This window comes from Mesoplodon densirostris, chromosome 9 (assembly GCF_025265405.1).
Source record: "Mesoplodon densirostris isolate mMesDen1 chromosome 9, mMesDen1 primary haplotype, whole genome shotgun sequence".
Classification (NCBI taxonomy): Eukaryota; Metazoa; Chordata; class Mammalia; order Artiodactyla; family Ziphiidae; genus Mesoplodon; species Mesoplodon densirostris.
The window spans coordinates 91,230,238-91,249,703 of record NC_082669.1 but is presented as its reverse complement, the minus strand read 5'-3'; the positions used below and the strand labels follow the sequence as shown (position 1 = coordinate 91,249,703).

At 43.8% G+C, this 19,466-nt stretch overlaps 1 protein-coding gene across 11 annotated transcripts in view; it reads right to left on the bottom strand.

Annotated features, from left to right (window-relative positions):
• Window positions 1-563: 563 nt before the first annotated feature.
• Window positions 564-19,466, bottom strand: part of NRF1 (nuclear respiratory factor 1) — a 127,234-nt gene continuing 108,331 nt past the window's right edge. For 10 of the 11 annotated variants that reach the window (XM_060108494.1, XM_060108500.1, XM_060108493.1 and 7 more), the window contains 2 exons: window positions 4,006-4,047; window positions 564-1,770 (listed from right to left, as the gene is read on the bottom strand). In XM_060108494.1, coding sequence (XP_059964477.1) covers window positions 1,607-1,770; window positions 4,006-4,047 — 206 coding nt within the window. In that variant the 3' untranslated portion in view covers window positions 564-1,606. The remainder of the gene's footprint in view (window positions 1,771-4,005; window positions 4,048-19,466) is intronic. The other variant, XM_060108504.1, reaches the window with a different exon arrangement.

The window sequence follows — 19,466 nt, the reverse complement described above, 5'->3', positions numbered from 1 at the left end:
CTGAAACTTTTCTCAAAGGCTGAGCAAGATGTGAAGAATCTTTTAATGTCGCATTAAAAGAAAAAAAACACATTAAATACACTATCACACATGGGGGGCCCGGGAGGAGGGAGGAAGAGTTGTCCCTGTACTCAAGGAGCAGAGATTTGGCCTGTCAAAAAGTCAGGTGAATTTAGCCGCTGGAGACTTGGGGCTTGCAGTTGAGAAATCACAGAATTTAGTTACAAGAACACCCAGACCAATCAACACCTGTGAGAAGGAAGCTGTGCGGGGGCCCGGGCCCAGCAGGATGCACCTGGGAAAACTGCAGGGTTCCTTCTGAAACAGGGCCTGATCCAGGAGTGCAGGAAGCATCCTAAGCTCTCTCTCTCTAACGTCCCCCAGCGTGATGGCCAACCTTCCTCGTGCCAGGTGCCCCCGTCAGTTCCAGTCTCCTCTGTTAAGCTACAGAAAGTTACAGGAAAGGAAAAAATTGCTCCCATTGGTGTAACCTGGTCTTTGAACATTTTTCTCTCCCTCCTTCCTTTCCCCTTCCAACCCCTCCCACCCCCCCATTCTCTCCCCACCACGCACACACCCACAAGCACACTTAACACGCACGCACTCCTCAAACCCTTAATACTTCTGTTACCTTCAGTTCATATACACGACCAATTCAGGACTGACCTTAAAACCAAAGCGACACGTTAATAGTCATGAGATCAAGAAGATTTCCTGGGGAGGGGAGGAGATGGGAGGCTGAGGAAAACCCTCTCATCCCTGCCTGGGAGTTTTAAGAACATTCACTTGCCTGTGGCAAGGTCAGCACCTGGGCCAGCCCGAGGAGCGTCCCAGCTGCCAGACCACGAGGCCCTGGACCCTGCAAGCACAATTTCTGGACCTCACCCCACTCTGGAACATCCTTCCTCAGGCAAGTCCAGCAGGGAGAGTTCTGGGTGGCCACTGGGAGGCAGCTTTGGTGAAGGGCATGGTCACCTCTGCCTGAGTTTGTCAGTAGCTCAACGCATGACCCTGGTATGAACAAAAACTGGTGGCTGTGTCTCGCCACGTACCCAACACCCACTAAACTGGGTGAATTATTTTTTCCACAGCTCACCTTGATCTCATACAGATAAATCCATGTGGGTTTCATACATACATACACACATACATATATATATGTATATATATATATATATATATACACACATATATATACACACACACACATACACACACATATACATACACACACGTATATACTATATATATATATATGTAAATGTGTATATCCATATGTACACATATACATATATTCACACTCACACATACACACACAGAAGTATACACACGTTTTTGCAGAAAGAAGTCCTTGCCACAATTTGGCTTTTTTGGGGACAGTGAAATTGACAATGCAGTATCTTGTTCCACTAATCCCAGAAAATCAAGAGTGGTGCTTTAAAAAAATGCAATTCCAAAATCCGCTGCCTTTCTTCCTTTTTAAAAAAAAGGTTAACAAAACTTTTCTTCCAAAGTCGAGAGACTTAATTCCATTTGATTGCACCTCTGCAAACGTGTAAAAAATGTTGAAGTAGACTAGAAAACGATGCCACGATATGGCTGCATGTCACTGTTCCAACGTCACCACCTCCACAGCCTGGCCGTCCATGGTGACCGCGCTGTCCGATATCCTGGTGGTCACAGGGGCCATGGCCACCTGCACCGGCCCGTTGCCCTGGGCGAGGCTGGTTACCACAGTCTGGTACATGCTCACAGGGATCTGGACCAGTCCTGGGGAAACAAGGGGAGACCGTTGGTGGGGATTGGGTGCAGCTTTCCAGGTGCTGGCTGGACAGGGCAATGAGCTCCAGCCCTCAGAGTATCACTGTCTGCAGCCTCAGGTAATTGCACACCCACTGTCCAGGCACAAATACAACCCTTTTCTCACCCCATTTTAATTCTTTAAAACAGACTATCAGGAAAGAAAATTTGGAGAAACTGTAGAAACATGCCTCAGAACAGGGCCTCCCCAACTTGCCAAGAGATGACCCTGCCTGCTGGCCTACCTTCAACTTTAGGAAGCATACACAGGCCCATCAGGTGTGAATTCTCCTCTCAACAAGTCCATCTCCTCTGACTGCCTTCTTCTCCAGGAAAGGCCACCATTAATTTTCTTTGATATTCTGCTACACTGACTTCTTCAACCCTCTGGCTGCCTATGTTCAAGTTTCTCTCAGCTTGAAAAAACTTCTCCCTCAATCCTATCCTGTCTTCTGGCCATTATCCCTCTCCTAAGAGTCAGCTTATTTAAAAAAGAAAAAAAAAAAAAAAGCCTAAGTAATTAGTTTTCTGATATTAGATTTCACAGACCAGTAAAATTTTTAAATACGTTCTGGGGTCAACTTAAAAAAAAAAAAGACCCCCAACTACCTCCTAATATCACTATTATTTTAGAAAGGAGGGTTTAACAGAAAGAAAGGAGGAAGCAAATAATTTCAGAAAAGGGCAGTCCTCCCTAAGAAAGGAAAGTTGACAATTTTATGTAACATATTAAAAAAAAGATTTCCAATTAAATAAGACAGAATAAATGCACATATAAAATTCCTCTTCCTTCTAAAATAAAAAATATAGTGAAGGAGGAAAAAAAGATATAAATGAGGGATGTCAACATATTCCTGGAAGATGCAAAGCAAACGTAAAGGGGTTCTGACTTATCAGAGAAGGGGAAGCTGCAACTCCTGTGTCCCAGAGAGCTCAGGACATGGAGGCTCAGCCACTGCAGAACGAGAGGAAGACGCCAAAAACAGGCATTAGCTGACAACTTGTATTCAACTGACTGGACCAGTGGGTCCCACCAACCCCAACACCCAGACCTTTGTTGACAAGACATCTGAAGTTCACCCACCGTATTGAGAAACTGACCCGGGGAGGCTGCAGAGAAGACCTACGGTGACATCTGGTGGGTGGGGAGGTGAGGGGAGGGGGGTGCGGAGACAATGAAAAACCTGGCTTGCAGCCCTAATATTTACCACCCCAAGGCCTACAGGCCACCCAGCTCTGCCCTGCACACCCCAACTATCAGTGTTTCAGTGTCTCACTCTTAGGGAACACAGAGGGAACAGAGACGATGTGGGGAGCAGAAAAAACAAAAACGAATGCCCCCAAACTCTAATATCTTCAGAGAGAGAAAAGGTTTGTATCATAAAAGTGGATAGCTTTATTAAAAAGGAGTAAGAAAAAAATTCTTTAAAAATCAAATAGATGAAATCCATGCCACAGAAAGATCAGAAGGTAAAGTCAAGGAAATCTTCTAGAGAGTAGGAAAGATTAAAAGATGGAAAGTAGGAGACCTTAAGAGGTTCAATCTCTGATAAAAGAGAATTCCAGAGACTAGAAAAAACAGAAGGTAGGAAATTATCAGACACATTGTTAAGTAAATTTCGAGAACTGAAAAATATGAGTTTCAGATTGAAAAGGCCCACTAGGTGCCCAGCAGGACAGATGAAAAAAGATCCAGACGCTAAGACACAGCTTTGCAAACATTTCAGAACACCAGGGATAAAGCAAAGCTCCCAAAAGATTTGAGAAAGGAAAAAAAAAAAATCGTCATATACAAAGAACTGGAAATCATAATATTGTTGGACTTCTCAAAAGCAAGCCTGGAGGCTAGAAGACGATGGAGCAATGTTTTCAAATGTCTGAGAGAAAATGCTTTCAGCCTAGAATTCTCTCTCCAGACTATGAAGCGACACCCAGGTCAGTTAAGCGTGGGGGCAGAATAAACACATCTGCAGACTTGTACGGGCTCTAAAAACTGGCCCGCCACGCACGCTTTCTTTGGAAGCTCTGAAGGATGTGCCCTACAGAAACGAGAGAGAAAACTTAAGAAATAAGTGGCCGTGGGGTCTAGGAGACAGAGAATCCACTGTAGGGAGCTTGGGGGCAGCAGGAGGGCCCAGGAAGGGGGCTGTGCAGCACGTCTGAGAGGACAGAGGGGAAGTGGCATGAGCTCGTGGGATAAAGTACCTCGAGGGGTCTTCCAGAATTGGGTAGAACCGGTGATTAGTCCTTAAAAAGTAGAAGAAAAAAAAAGCAAGGATTAACCATACCCACTCATCTTGGCAGTGAACAATTTTTACGTTTATAAAATTTTATGTTTCTAACAATATAAACATAGAAACTGAGTTATCAAAAATTGATAACAAATAACGTCTCAACTCAAGACTACTGTTTAGAGCAATAAAGATACATACCAGGAAAAAGAGCATGAAGTGCTGCCCTTGGGGTACAAATATTTTTTTAAAAAAGGCTTTTATTCCTTTTTGTCATTTAAAACTATATATCACTTTGATGAAATAAAAATTAATTTTAAAAAGGGATGTTTTAACAGAATATTTCCTAATGCAAAAAAATCAAACATAAAATAAAATGTTATTTTACAATGTCAAATTGTATCTAATTGTTTTCTAGGGTTAAGTGTTGCCAGTTTAGAAATAAGTATTCGATGATGCAACCTGAAATGGGGCTTGAGGTTCTGCTTTGTCGACATTTTTGGGAATCCAGGCTCACCCTGGTGTGTGTTAATGGAAATGCAAGGCATGGCCCACCATCCTCACACTTGAGATGCTGGGACCTAAAAAGAGGAAGGAGGCGGCCAGCTCACACTCGCAAGCGACGCTGGGAGGAAGCAGGCTGAGGGGCCACGCATTGGCTTCAGAAGGCTGTCGGGTTCAATTTCTTTCACCTAGACCTTTGCAAATGGCTCTTACATGTCTCCAGTCAATTCCTCTTTCCATTCACCCCTTCCTGTCACCTGTTAGCTTTCTATAACTCGTCATTCCCCAACCTCAAATTTTCAAATCCCCTGATGTTAAGAAGGTTCCCAAAGCCTATAATAAAGTTCAAATGTTGGGTATGGTATTCAGAAGCTCTTGTGATCTGTCCAGTCTCATTTCCCTTACTCCCTGTGCTCTGGGTATCACCCTGGACTATTCTCAGTTCCCCAACATATTGGTCACATTCCTTTCTCTGGGCCTTTGCTCAAGTTGTTCACTACCCAGAATTCCCTTACTGCCCACTCCTTCCCCTTTAAAACCCTCCTCTTGGAAGCCTATCCCAGCCCTAGTCAATACTGATGGCAGCCTCCTTGGGGTTCTCAATAAGCGCTCGACAGTGGGGTATAATCTGGCTTGGCCCAGTTAATGCATGTAGATAGGCCTTCCCACTAGACTGAAGGCTCCTTCAAGGCCAGGCCTGGCTCTGGTCCATGTTCTACTCCCCACAGTATAAGGTACAAGGTGTGCCAAACACGGGCATCAACACGGCCTCAAGGGCAGCAGGCCAAGGGACTCTGTTGTTGGCCTCAACCAACGTGCAGCTGGGCTCCACTCCCCAGTGTCTAGACTCCAGGCATGGGCCTGAGTGTATCTGAAGACCAAATGACCCCCTTCCATCACCCCAGTGTATCTTGATCATCTTCACTTTCATCCTCTCTTCTGGTCAAAACAGAAAAAGTTAGTGAAATAACCCAAAATGCCCTATGGCAAAACCAGGACACCTCCAAAGAACCCACGTGTTAGCAAACAGCAACCAAAACCAGAAGCAAAGATCAGTCTCATTTCACTGCTGTTGCTTCCGGGCTTGATTCAGTTCCAAAAGCTCCAAGCTTGGGGAACAAGTTACATACTTTTACAAATACAGTGAATACGATGGGCAGGGAGCTTCTTCCTGCCTATGAGCGACCGTCCTGGGTTAGTGATGGGGTGGAGAGAACCTTGAAGAACTGTGAGACTTAAATCTCTCCCACCCTGGCTTATGATGTGTTTGGGTTACCAAGGTACGGGTCCATGCCCAACACTGCTGTTAAAACACTTTTTAGTATCGTGGAAGATTTGCCCCAAAATAAAATGGAGAAAGGTTCAAATACAAAAATACAACTTGGCTGACACTGCTATAACCAGAGTGATCTTTTGAACACAAACGGATCATGTTGCCCTCTTTTACAATTCTTCAGTGGTTTCCAATGGCCTGTGGGATGTAAAGTCCAGATCCCTTTGCAGGTATTTCAACCCTTCACATCAGCCCCTGTTGCTCAGTTCAGCCTGGTGATCCATGAATCCCCACCCACTGTACATTCCAGGCAGGTGAACTGTTTGATTGAGGTTCTCTCCACACACACCTCCATGGTGTGCACACACTGTGACTTCTGCCTGGAATGACTGTCCCTGGCTTGTTCCTTGAATGGGTTTCTATTCTTCCTTCAATAGTCAGCTCCAATCTCTCCTCCTCTGTCTTAGCTCTTCTTTCCCCAAGGGCCCACAGCACTTTGCACTGGCATCCATGGAGGCAATGGTCATATTCTTTATCACTGTTTGCATGTCTTATCTCCAAGGAGACTGTAAATTCCTTAAGGGAGAGATGGAGTCTCCATACTTGAGTCCCTAGCGATCCAGCAGGTGCTCAGTAAATGTCTTCTACACTCATGAATGAAACCTGCCTTCTGAGATTTCACAGATGTCCTCGCCTAGGGACTAAATGATTGAAGTGGGTGAGTCTTCAGGTGATCAGGCTGTTTCAGAATGGGAGCTCTCAGTCCAGAGAAAGCAATACGAAAACAACTACACTCAGAGCTCAACCAAATAAAACCATTTTGAAAGATTTCATCTTCTGTACTTCACCTCACAGTCAGGGAAGGAGTAAATTTGACCTCTACAACTGGGTGATAAAATGACTCCCATACAAAGCTGTCTCGAGAGTGAGTAACTGGTGACAGCGACTACATATCTAAAAAGCTTCTCGGAGGGAGAAATTCCATATACAGGGTCATTTCGTAACCTCGAATGCCTTGAAATCCCAAGTCCATTATTTTCTACATGCAGTTTCAGTCTACCTCTACCTTAAATAAGTGCATTACCATCCCATTGCGGGGATTTTAGAATCTCTCTCTCTCACACACACAGCCATTCTGACATGGGATTAGATTAAATCGACTCAGTGTCTCTGACCTAGCAGCCTTTATGTCTGTGGCAAGGGAAAGGGGGAGGGGGCTAGAGGCTTGGAAACCCAGAGTGCACTAAATCGGCCGGCTGCCCTTGGAAGAGAGATGATTAAATGCTGAGGTTCAGTAATCAGGCCAGGATTGTCCCTGCATCTGCTCAGCCTGCCCCTGATTAGCCCTAATCTAGAAGGCGTATGTTAATCTAAGCTTGTATTCGGGGTCATTTTGATTGATTAGGCAACAGGAAGCCCCTCCCATTCTACTTTAAGGACTTCAAGTTCCCCTTCAAGAGAACTTCCTAGTAATAAGACTAGCACAATCCTAGTAATAAGACTCTCCTGGCATTTGTACAGCACTTTTCAAAGCCCTCTCACACCCACTGCATATCACTAGATTTCTGCTAAGACTCTGGAGCAGTAGGCAGGGCAGGTATTCTTCCCTTTCACAGATGATAGGCAAGTTCCTTTGGCAGAACCATGGACTTATAAAGGCACGTACTTAACAAAATCCTGAAGATTTTAGTACCCCAATCTCTAGTACCTCCGTCTTTCCAAGCTATAAGAAACCTTAGAGTTCTTCAGTTTAGAAAATCTAATCCCCCTTTTCTTTAAATTCAAAAGTAAACAGATAAAAAGTTTACTTAAACAAAACAAAACACGGACTGAGAGAGACTGAGTGACTTTTTCCCCCCTCAAGGTGACCGAGCTTGTGATTAAGTGAAGCATCTGCGAGCCTTTGCATGCACTAGTAAGCCCTTACCATCGAACCCTATGTCCAGCAGGGACCCAGAAGGGAGAGGACTGTCCCCTTTGGGCTCACTGCTGCCCCTCCTCTCAGGCTTCTTGGTAAGGTTTACAGAATTGGCCAAAATGGAAAAAGAGGCCAAAAGAGACTCAGGAACTTCAGGTCCCAGCACAAGGATTTCCTTGTCAAATAGCAGTTAGCCCCAAATCCTGGAGGAACTGCTGGTTCCAGGACCACATTCCCCTGTACAAGAAAATGAGACCTGACCCTGCTCTGTTTTTCTACCAGCTGGGTATCATTCTTGAACCCAAATGGTCAAACACACTCCTCCCACTCATCTCCCACCTCAACGAGTGGCGATTACATCCTTCCAGTTGCTCAGGCCAGAAACTTGGAAGTCAAGCCATCTTTGACTTCTCGTGCAATTCAGCAGCAAATCCTGTCAACTCTCCTTTCAAATATAAACCCAGAATTCAACCACGCCGACTGCCGCCACCCTGGACAAACTCCTATCCTCTCTTGCCTGGACTATATATTAGCTTCCCCTGTGATCACCCTGCTTCGGCCCTGGCTCCACTGCACCCTGTTCTCCGCCCCCCACAGAAGCCAGAGGGATCTTCTAAAACTTCCACACGAGGTGATGGACATGGGGGCACATTCTGAAAATTCAGACATTTGCTTGGCCTTGTTTTCTGCAAAACAGGTCATGAGGCTCTGCAGTGGTCTCTGATGGTGTCACCAGGGGAGGCTTCGTGGTAGACCATGGGCACCAACGAGAGTAAATTAAAGGTTAGTGTCACAGCCTTGCACACTCTGGATTTATCATTCATGAGCTGATCTACTCTATTCCTGACCCCTCGTGAGGTAATGAGTTTCGTCACTTACCTACCATGCAATGGATCTCTCTCTCACACGCGTGCACGCGTGCACACACACACACACACAAACGTATGCGTATAATTGGAAGTTACTTAGGGGAATTAATTCATTTTTCCCAAGACTAACTTCTTTTAGTATTCTGAGATTTGATGAATAAATCTATACAGCACAGTTAGCTAAATCTTCTTGAAATATTGTTTGGCAATGGCCACCCCGCCACCTCTCCCTGCCTTTTTGGCAGCTCTCTACTAAGGGAAAAATAAAGTCCAAATAGCTAATAGATGAGGGATGACACCAGCCTTTCCCATAAATACTCTACATTACCCCTTCATCACAACCATATCTGTCCTCTCAGTATACCCTAACCATCACATGTATTTACTCAGGCAGATTCCTCTGGCCTAGAATTATCCCTGCCAACCTAGGTCCTGTTCTTTCAACAATTTCCCTGTCTTTCAGGGGTTCCCCCAGACACAACAGCCCACTAGGTTCTCTCCTTCAGGGGATTTTACTGTCTCACCATTCATTTGGCACCAGATCTGCGCTAACCTGTTTCCAGATAATTAATTTTTCCCTATACAAATCTGCTTACTTAGACTGTTGGCAGGACTATGTCTTTGAATACTGAGCAACCTGAACATAGTAGATGTTAATAATTGAAGATGACAATTGATCATATTCTTCATGATTTTCAGGAACTTGATTACATTCCCATTAGCCTTGGCCTCTGCAGCCTGAAGAGGCTTAGAGCCTTTTACTCTGCTCCAGAATGAGTCGGATTTTCTCCACAACATTATTAAGGTAGCACAGCCAAATGCTGTATGGTAGGTAGTTCAGGTGCATTTTATGTGAGGGTAAAATAGAAGGTTTTATTTCCATTAAAGGCTTCCCAGTCAGAAAAACCTACATGTGAATCCTGGCTCCTTCACTTACTGGCTTGTGAGCCTCATTTTCCTCATATGTAAAATGGTCATTACTAATTTCACAGTGTTGTTGAGAATTAGATGTGCTGACACAGATAAAGTCTGGCACAGTGCCTGGCACACAGTAGGTGTACAATAAATGTCAGCTGCTTTCAAAGATGACTTTGAATAAGAGGTTTGATGAGGTCTGGCTAGGGTCACAGATGTTAGACTAAAGCTCTCAGGAAGCAGAAAGGAAAGCAGAGACAGCACAGATCTCCTTTCAGCAGCGATTTGCTCCTGCCAGGAAGCACATCATTCGCCAAAGGCCTTCAAAGATGTAAAGATTAGAGATAAAAACCATGAAATCAGGGCAGATGGGCTGGCAGGCAGCTTCCTTTCTGAATGCAGCTATGGTCAGAACAGGCACTGGAACTGCACCATGACATATATGAAATAGCTGCTGATTCAGTGCATCAGTAAATAAACAACCTAGGCTAAACCATTAATCAGTATTAAGAATGTTAAATATATGATCAGGGACAGTATGATGTCATCATGCTGATAAACTTCTAAACCCCAAAACTAATAACACAGGCTAGAGCCCAGTAGAGCACAGAGCTGCAGGCCTAGTCAGGGTCACCCAGAACCACAGACTGCCCTCCCCCCACCCCACTCCATGACAAGATAGAGCAGGACAGACGGCCTGAGGAAGAATGGGCCTTTCATTTGCCCTCACAATCTGGGAAACCTTTGGGAATTGTTGTTTGCTGTAACTGAATCTTTCAGCCCAAAGGCCTTCCAAGTTGGTCATGGAAATATCTTTAGTTGGAAGAAAAATATTGATAGTTGTGAGAGAAAAACAGCTAAACAAATAAATTATCAAATAAACACAATAGTTGGCGGAAGCACAATAATTCTTAAAGCCCAAAGGAAAAATTCACAATGTAATGCCTTCTGTGGTTTATGGACATCAAAGCGAACTATATGTATCAATATTAGAAAAATGCTGGCTTAAATGGGGAACCAGAAGACTGTGACTGGAAGGGATCGGAATAAATAAGAAATGAAACCATGTATTGTATTACCTAAGTCACTTCTGCAGTTTTTAAAGAGCCATCGAGGGTATCTGTAAGTGTTTTTAGGGGTGACAGGCAGGAGGGAAGTCCTTTAAAAAATCTTATCTTCAGGTCTGGAAAGAAGTTTACATCAGTGCCTGACATCTAAGGAAAGCCACTATTATATGAAGAAAAATAGGCATGGTGTAGAAATGGGAGAATATGAAGGGAAATCAGGTAAAGAAGCTAGTGCAGTAGGCAGGTGGCAGGCAGATAAAGAGGCTGAGAATAACAAACACGGACCAGATGGAAAGAGGACAGACGAGGGCAAGAAAAGGAAGGTCATGAAAAGAATGTCGATATCAAATGAAAAGGAGCTCCAGGTAACCCTCATAATAGTAAGACAAGGGGGAAACAGAAAAAGCATTTCTCTCCCAGTGGTTCTGTTTCTGTTATATTAGCTGCTTCTGGGACATTTAATCTTCCTTTTCCGTGTTTTTTAAGTCCGTGGCTTTTGAGGGCATTTGAGGGATTTATGGATTAAAATATGTATTACATCTGGCAAGTACTGAATATTCTCATGAAACCAATAGCAGCCTCGCAGGTACCCTGGTGTAATAGGCACTTCTCAGCATCCAAAGTTTTCTCCCCTCTTGCTCGACAATCTCAAGGATCTCTTGGAAAAACCACCTTCTGGAATAACTTCCAGAGCAATGACTCTCTCTGGGCAGGACACTGTCACTGTGTCCTTAGCCTTGATTTTGCAGACCACCAAGAAAATCCTCTTGCCTGTATCCCATAAGCCAAACGTTAAAAGTGAACTCATTTTTACTTTATTAGTGAATGTATTTCAAAACATATTTTGGAGATATAATTTCACAATTCCCTCTTGAAATTACTGAAGTGCCCAAGAACATTAAAGAAATCAGGGTTTTGTGCTTCAGAGTTCAGAATCACCATGGTTTATATCCTGGAGACTGAACTTCCAGTGTGAGATTGAACAAGCTGACTCCAAGGCCTGTTGTCTGACCAAGAGGGCTTTAAACTGAAAATGGCAGGAGAGAAAAGTGTTCAGCTAAAGCCCGTGGGACATGTATATGCTAGGGAGGACATCTGATCAGAGATGAACAGAGAAGGGCAGGAGCTATACAGTAAATTTCCAGAGATCACTGGGAAGGGAGGTAGGGAGAACACCCAAAGTCCCCGAAGTCTATGTTGTGGACAGGGTGTGAGCAATATGTGAAGAGCGGATATCTTTAAACAGGAAATAGAGCCCACATGACAGAAACCTCAGGAGAAAGCTACCAAGCTGTTTAAGAGTTTGCGACAGTCAGGTGTAGAAATGGATACGAGGGCCAATCAGGAGTTATCCAGAGTTAAGAATGGAGAGTTATTTATTTTTCTGTTATTATTTTCAATTTTTTTATTATGGGAAATTTCAAATAGGCACAAAAGGAGAGAGACGAGTCTAAGGACCCCCAGTCCCAGCCCCATGTGCCCAGCATCCAGTCCTTGCCTCCTCTATCTCAACAGGGAAAAACAGAGGCAAAAGGCTTCCAAAGATGCTCTCTTGATTCTTCAACCCCTCACTTAGCCCAATCTGTAGAGCACCATTTAGAAAGCAAGCAAACAAACAAACATCACTAGAACTTTCTAAGAGCATGCAAAGGGCAGAATTAAATTTGCTTTAGGCAGTAAGACACCTGAAGACAGCATACTGGAAAGTGGAAATAGACAGTTATGGGGTTTGACGGTCACAAAGAAAGAAATCTATCTTATAAACTTCATTTTAATCGATTATTTATCCTGCCTTTCCTACCTGGACTGTATTTAGCATAACCAAATTGTTAATGGGAACAAGTTCTTTATAAAAGAATTCCAGCTAATAAAGGCAGAAGGAATAACAACACTAGAGAAATCACTATTTTGAAACTCTTGGTGAAATAATGGATCTACACAAAGTCATCAACGGTTACTAAAACCATTAGGTGATCGGGTGATGAAGAGTGTAGAATAGAGGAGTCCCACCACCCAGGCAGGATGCAGCGCCTGAAAGGGTATAGCCTCTTAGTTACTCTACCCTCTAGCTGCTTCCTTCCTTCCGCAAAGATGAACCCCGCCCCCCGTGGCATTCTGTCAGCATCCACTCGCAATGGGCCATATGCCTTACAGAGGCTTGACAAGAATACAGAACTTTTAAAAAGCACTGAGCAGGAAGGGCCCCCAGAAAGTGGTGTGGAGAGGCAGCTGCAGGAAGACCGCCTCCACCCACACCCTGGTGCCTGGGCCACAGAGGTGTCTCTGACATCCACCTGTGGAGGTTTACAAATCCTTCGGCAAACATGCCAGCACAATGAGTGCCGATGATGCACATGTGTCTAAAAGTAGATCTCAGAGTCAGCTCTTAGCCGAGCCAAAGGCAGGAGAGGTCATTTCCTCCGCACCACGCCGTTAAACTGGAACTTATGATGTGCTTTTCTTGTAGCAGACTTTCTTTTTTTTTTTAAACATCTTTATTGGAGTACCAGACTTACTTTCTAATTATGTCTTCTTTAAGCTAATATGAAAACTAATTTGTATTACTTAAGGACACAGCAGCTGGCTGGGGGTGAAGGAGATGGGCCAGGCTTACCCTGGCTTGCTTAGAGAAACTGTCCAAGGATTTAAAATGTGTCATGGGTCATCTGCATACCAGATAATCTGTGTGTGGCAACTAAGAATTGACTATGTTTACATTTATAAAACCGACAGGCCATTTCTGTCTCATAGGGCTGCTTTGAGGATAAGCAACATTATATTTATATGATTTAAGTTCCTGAGAAAAGAGGTATTATTATTTCATATAGGTTTTCTCCCAGGAGTCAAATCAACCATGTAGTAGCTACTAGAGGCAGACAAACAGAAGAAACAAGCTTAAAGGTCCTGCCCTTGCTCCCCAGAGGAGCTGAAAATGGAAGATGCCACCAGCTCAGCGCTCCACTCCCAGGAGTGCTGTTCACACCCCATGTCGTGCACAAAATGAACAATCCATATACACGCTCTTGGCCCCTGAGTGTTCACATGCCCTCTTGTCAATGAGAAGCTCTGTTTAATGAGAAAAGAACTCTCAAGTCAAATAGTAGGGAGGGATGTGAAAGCTTAAGGAAGGGAAGGCCAGGAAGCAAGTCAGCTGTAAGTGGGCATTCCTAAAATTAAAGTCCTTTCTCATGGTTACAACTCATTATTATTATTGTTTTGTGAGGAGTGAGCAGGGGGTGGGGAAAGGACATGAGATTCTTGGAGGAAAAATAATTTTAAGGTGAAAAGACAAAACTTATAGTCAAGTAACATGGCTGGAAGTTGTTCCAAAAACATTCAGGCAAATTTCCTTTTCCCCTTCCAGCAAGCCTGAAATTCAAAGTCCAAGGCTCACTTAAGCAGTCAAGACATTTCAGGAGGTACAGACCAATCTCTAAAACAGTCCTGTACACAAGAACTCACTGTGAAGACGGGCACATTGTATTTGTGCACTGACAGTAAGGTGGCTATAGAGCACTTGAAACGCGGCTAGTGTAACTGAGGAACTGAGTCTTTAATTTTGATTTTAGTTAATTTCAGTTTAGAGAGCCAGGGCACAGCTCTAAAACCTTCCCAGAGCTTCCAGTGAGCCAACTCCACACCATAAGCATGCTTCAGTTGCACACACACTGTAGAACATAAGTGTTGCCTTTGTTTAGATGGAAACTCAATCTGAAATTGGATGCTCTGCACTTACCTAAAATATATTTCCCTGGCATTCCTCTTATTTATATCACAGGTTTTTTCCTTTGTTGCCCTACCCCATCAACTTATTTTAACATACCCTACCTCCTAGGCCTGTGGGTGAGAAAATTTACCAGCATTTGAGAGTACTATAGTATAGCTATACATTATAGCGCTACAAGTAGTAGGGAGAGGCTGGGCTGGGAAGAGTCAGAGAATTGTTGGACGCCTCTTTAGTCAGCCAATCTGATAGCAGTGTCTTTGTAGTCTCGCTCAGAGCAGTGTCTCAGTTTCCATTTTTAGACCCCTTCAATGATTCTCAGATCCATTTGCTAGCTTTACAATGGAAAAGATGTTTTTACCAATTCTACTTTCGAAAACCTCATTTAGGCTCTGAAAATCTCTAAATTGGGGCCTTTCTAATAATGAAGATTTGGTATAATTATAATGTCACAGGCAATTGTGCTGACAAAGTAAAACCAATATGTCTCCTTGCTGGGCCTTTGCTCTCAGTCTGACCAAGAGGAGGAGAAAAGAGGCTTTGTCAGGAGCAGATACGCAGTGGGAGGCGCCGGGAAAGCAGATCTGCTGAATGAAGCAGGTGCCACTTAGACATTCACTTTACTGACTCCGACCACAACCTCCCTTTCATTTGATAGCCTGCTCTTGGCAGGAGGATGGGGAAAGAGCATCACACAAAAAGGAAGCACGTTCATCCTGTTCAGTTTACTGCTCTGCTAGGCTGCTCCTGCGGGGTTCTGCACATTTGCTCTTTATGAAGCAAACGGTAGAGCTGGGAAGTGAATCCCTGTATTTATACAGGTAATCTGAGAGCCAGAGGGCCCCAAACCATACTGGCTGAGCTGTGCAAGCTATTAGAGTTAATAACAGTGTGCTGACATTCCTTCAAAATCCTAATGGAAGCATAAGTAAAAAGAGGAAAGTTCCCTTTACCCAAGAATCTTAAAAACTTTATTCTGTAAGAATTTTTCCTGTTATGATATTCTGGTTCTTATGTGAACAGTGATTAATCCCCTTTTTACATGCTCAATTAAAACCATTTTTTCATCCACATATTGAATAGAAATGACTCCAGTTAAACTTGCCCAATTATGGCTCTGGATTTGGTATGCAAAAAAAAAAAAAAAAAAAAAAAATCCCTTTACAGAATATTACCTGCAATGACAGGCACCAAGATTCTGTCTTGGTTACAAGGAGCTGGAATCATCTAAGACCAGAATCTGTCTTTCGAATACAAAGACTCAGAAAGATCTGGGGACCTAAAGGGAAGGAGAATGAGATAACGAAACATGTAACTTGGCCTTGAGGACACAGGGGATGGAGAGGATACCATGGTCAGTGGTATCTATCTGCCTGATGGCAGGCACCTTCTTGGGAATCTCTGCTCTGAAGTCCTGACCTGAGTCCTCTGCCCAGAATATCCCTGGCTTGTCAAGTTTCCCCAAGCTGAGAATACCTGACACAGTCAGACCAACCTGGCTTCACATATGTGCTAATTCCCTCTGGGGCCCCGAGGAGCCAACTCTGCAGACATTCAACTTTCAACATGGAAAGCATCTAAAAGCATCTGAAAGACATGGCCATGGCTCAGATGAGTACTAAGAACAGAGACCAAAGTATAGTGGTCATTCCATTGTAAAGGCCCTCTTTTTCTCTGCAGGGCCTAGATTTAGCAATTCCTGGTATAAAATGATGAATGCCTGAGGCCACCCCGGTTTATGATGGTGTAGTGGAGACAATACATCCCCTCTGGACTTGCAGACTCTGCAAGGAGAAAGATGAATCTAAACATCACAATGACACTTTTTTTTTTTTTTTTTCTGGCTGCACCATGTGGCTTGTGGGATTTTAGTTCCCCGACCAGGGACTGAACCTGGGCCGCCAGGGAATTCCCCACAATGAGAGCTATTTGGAAGGCCTTTCGGACTTCAGGAGGTCACAATGAAGGGAGTAGGAAAGGAGGACAAGCTTCTATGCTATGAAAGGGCTGGGTGAGTAACATACATAGGGCAGAGAACTGTAACCCCCTTTGGGTTCTAGAATCAAGAGCCCCATTACACAACTCCATGTTCCCATTTCTCAAAAGCAGCCATGTTTCATTGTGAAATCTGGAATTCATCCAATGGTAATGGCTTCTTTCAGCCTGTAACCCACCAGGCTCTGGATATTTAATTCTTTTTGGGGTCATGATAAATCCATTAGAGCACCTGACCTGAAGACGGCTGTAGTTGAGAAGAGAAATTTGCACTTGTGGAGCATCCAAATGGAAATGGGCAAGTGGCCTAGGTCATGAATAAGGCGACGAGGAAGTGGGTATAGGTGTTTTGCCACTGCCTCCTGGCTCAGGTTTTCCTGCTCGGAACTCTGAAGTGCACAAAAATAGGCCAGTTCTTCTTGCAACCCTCTGCCCAGCTGTCCACTGGCTGCGGATTACTGTAGTCACGTGGCAGTTTTTTAGCAAAGGCTGGCTGTCTCTGTGCTGAGAAGGTCACTGGGAAGGGAGGCTCATGACGTATTTCTGTTGCCCTCCCCTGTGCAGAGGGGCACAACTTGCCAGAAGACTACAGTATTCCTGCCATAGTCTTTAGATCAGCGCTGTCCAACAGAGCTTTCGGCAACGATGGAGATGTTCTGTATCTGTGTGGTCTATTAGTAGCCACTAGCTACATGTGGCTATTTAAATTTAAATGTGAATAAATTAAAATTAAATAAAAAATTCAGTACCTCAGGCCACATATGGCTACTAAGCACTTGAACTGTGGCTAGTGTGACTGAATAACTGAATTTTGAATTTTATTTAATTTTGATTAACTTGCATTGAAATTCAAATAGCCACATATAGCTAGTGGCTACAGTATGGGACACACTTTTATTTGATTTTATTTTAAAAATTTTTTGGCGTGGCTTGCAGGATATCTTAGTTCCCCGAGCAGGGATTGAACCCGGGCCCCAGCAGTGAAAGCGCCAAGTCCTAATCACTGGACCGTCAGAGAATTCCCAGGACACACCTTTAGATCTGGGGTTTTGATGCCATTTACTTATTGGCTTCTGTTAAGATTCATCATGACACTGACTTCTAAAGTGAGCAAAATACAGCTATGACCATTCCTCAAAACAAGCCTGCGAAATAGTGAGCCACACCAAGTGATAGTTGAATCGGATAAACAGTAAAGATGATTTTCATTTGTTTTATACCTTCTTTACTTTCTTGGTTGGGTGGATTGGCAAGATGGAGTGAAGGGAGAAAAAGGGAGCCCACAGAGGCAGCAGAAAGAGTCCTGGAGGTCTGGGTTTGGTTTCCAGTTTCACTGTTTAGTAGCTGAGTGACCCTGGGCAAATCCTAGCTTTAGCTGCCTCTGCAAAACAGGGCTATAAGCTCCGTTCTACCCACCTCACTGGGTGAAGGTAGAACAATGCAGACTGCTTACGTAGTCGACTGCAAGGCAGTGGTGGTAGTGGTGGTAGTGGTAGTGGTATTGGTTAAAAAAACCCCAAAAACAAGAAAGGAAGAAAAGGAAAGGAAAGAATGTAGAAAGAAGAGAAAAAGATGAAGGCCCTAAATAATAACGCTTAACGCATACAGTCAAAAGGCAAATAAAGAGCAAAACTTAAACAGTTATTTTCCCGGTATGACATCTACCAACATGCTTCCCAGAATGAAAACTTCATCTCAGGAGAAAGGTTAGCTGGCTGAAACGGGGAAAACCCTGTCTGCAAACAAAGTGTGTTTCCCGGAGCAGCCCGGGGAGGACAGCCTGCGAAGCGTGCGGTTCCGAGCGCTGCCCTGGCTACTGCAGCTCCCCAGTGTGGCACCTGCTTCTCAGGCAGCCCCAGATGCAGGTCCCGTTCATGTACTCAGCCCTTACCCTTCTTCTTTCTGAGCCACAGCTCAGAGCTCTCCTTATCTTATTTGTTCTAAGAAGTAATCTTTTCAGGTCTCTGAGTACGTCCCCCTCCCCCTCCACTTAAAAAAAAAAAGACATGATTCTGAAGGGGAACAGTTGTATTACAGATGAACCTTCATGTGCTTTTTCTTACAGAACAGGCAATGCCTCAGCTTGATCTGACTGACACCATCCTAGTATCTTAGCTTCCCTTCAGGTCTCCCTGTCAGTGGAAAAGAGGGCCATTTACTTTACAGGAGGGTGGCCTGCAAACCCAGAGCGCCATAGGCAGCTGCTCTCTAGGGACTGTCAGGGTGCGGGGCTTGCAGCCTGGGACTCTCAGCTCACACTAAACACTGGTGCTCAGGAGCTGCCTGCTTCCAGTCCAGGAGGCACTGAACTCCCCGTCTTTGCATTAAAGGTACAGTATCAAAGAACACAACAGTTCTTTTCAAGCTATTATCATGCTTTAATGGTGACTGAATATGCACATTTACAGTAAAACTTTACTTAATACCTTTACTTATTTAAACTTTAATTAAAATACTGAGGCAAAAAGTAATTTCGTGTGCACTAGAATAGCATATTAGCATCTTTTGGAGGGAGCAACGTGGACACATTTCCTAAATTAATTTAATATTTACATCTCCACTGACTCCTTTAGGAACAAGTCCTTATACTAATGTGTCCAGAGAATGAGGAAAAGGGAGAATGAGAGATGTATTTTATAGTTTATCAAGATGAAGACTGGCATTTTCTCTCTTATTTTTAAAGAAGAGCTGGAACAGAAGGACATGCTGTAAGAAATAATGGATGATGGTGGTGGTGATAATGAGGAAAAAGTGAAAAAAAGTCACCTTTCATGATGGAAGTTGAAATGCTGCTGGAAGAGAACGGCAGCCCTGGCCCAAGGAGAGTGATATAACCAAATGCAGGAGCCATTAAACAACATCACCTTCAATTTTCTTCACTCAAGGTTATAGAAAAGGCTCTGATCTATTCCCATTTTTACAGTATTCATCTCTGGAGCATAAATTCTTCAACTGCATAAGGTAAGCATTTAGATCTGTCCTAAAGACAGGAGAGCAGGGTCTATAACAGTACTATGCACTCTGTACAACTTAACATATTTGGGGGAATGCTGGAGAAGAAACTGAGGCTGACAGCTAATAATAATTTCATGTTTACGACGGCTCTATGTGCCAAGCACTATGCTAAGCACTTCACAGGATTCATTTTGTTTAATGCTCACGACTCCCTT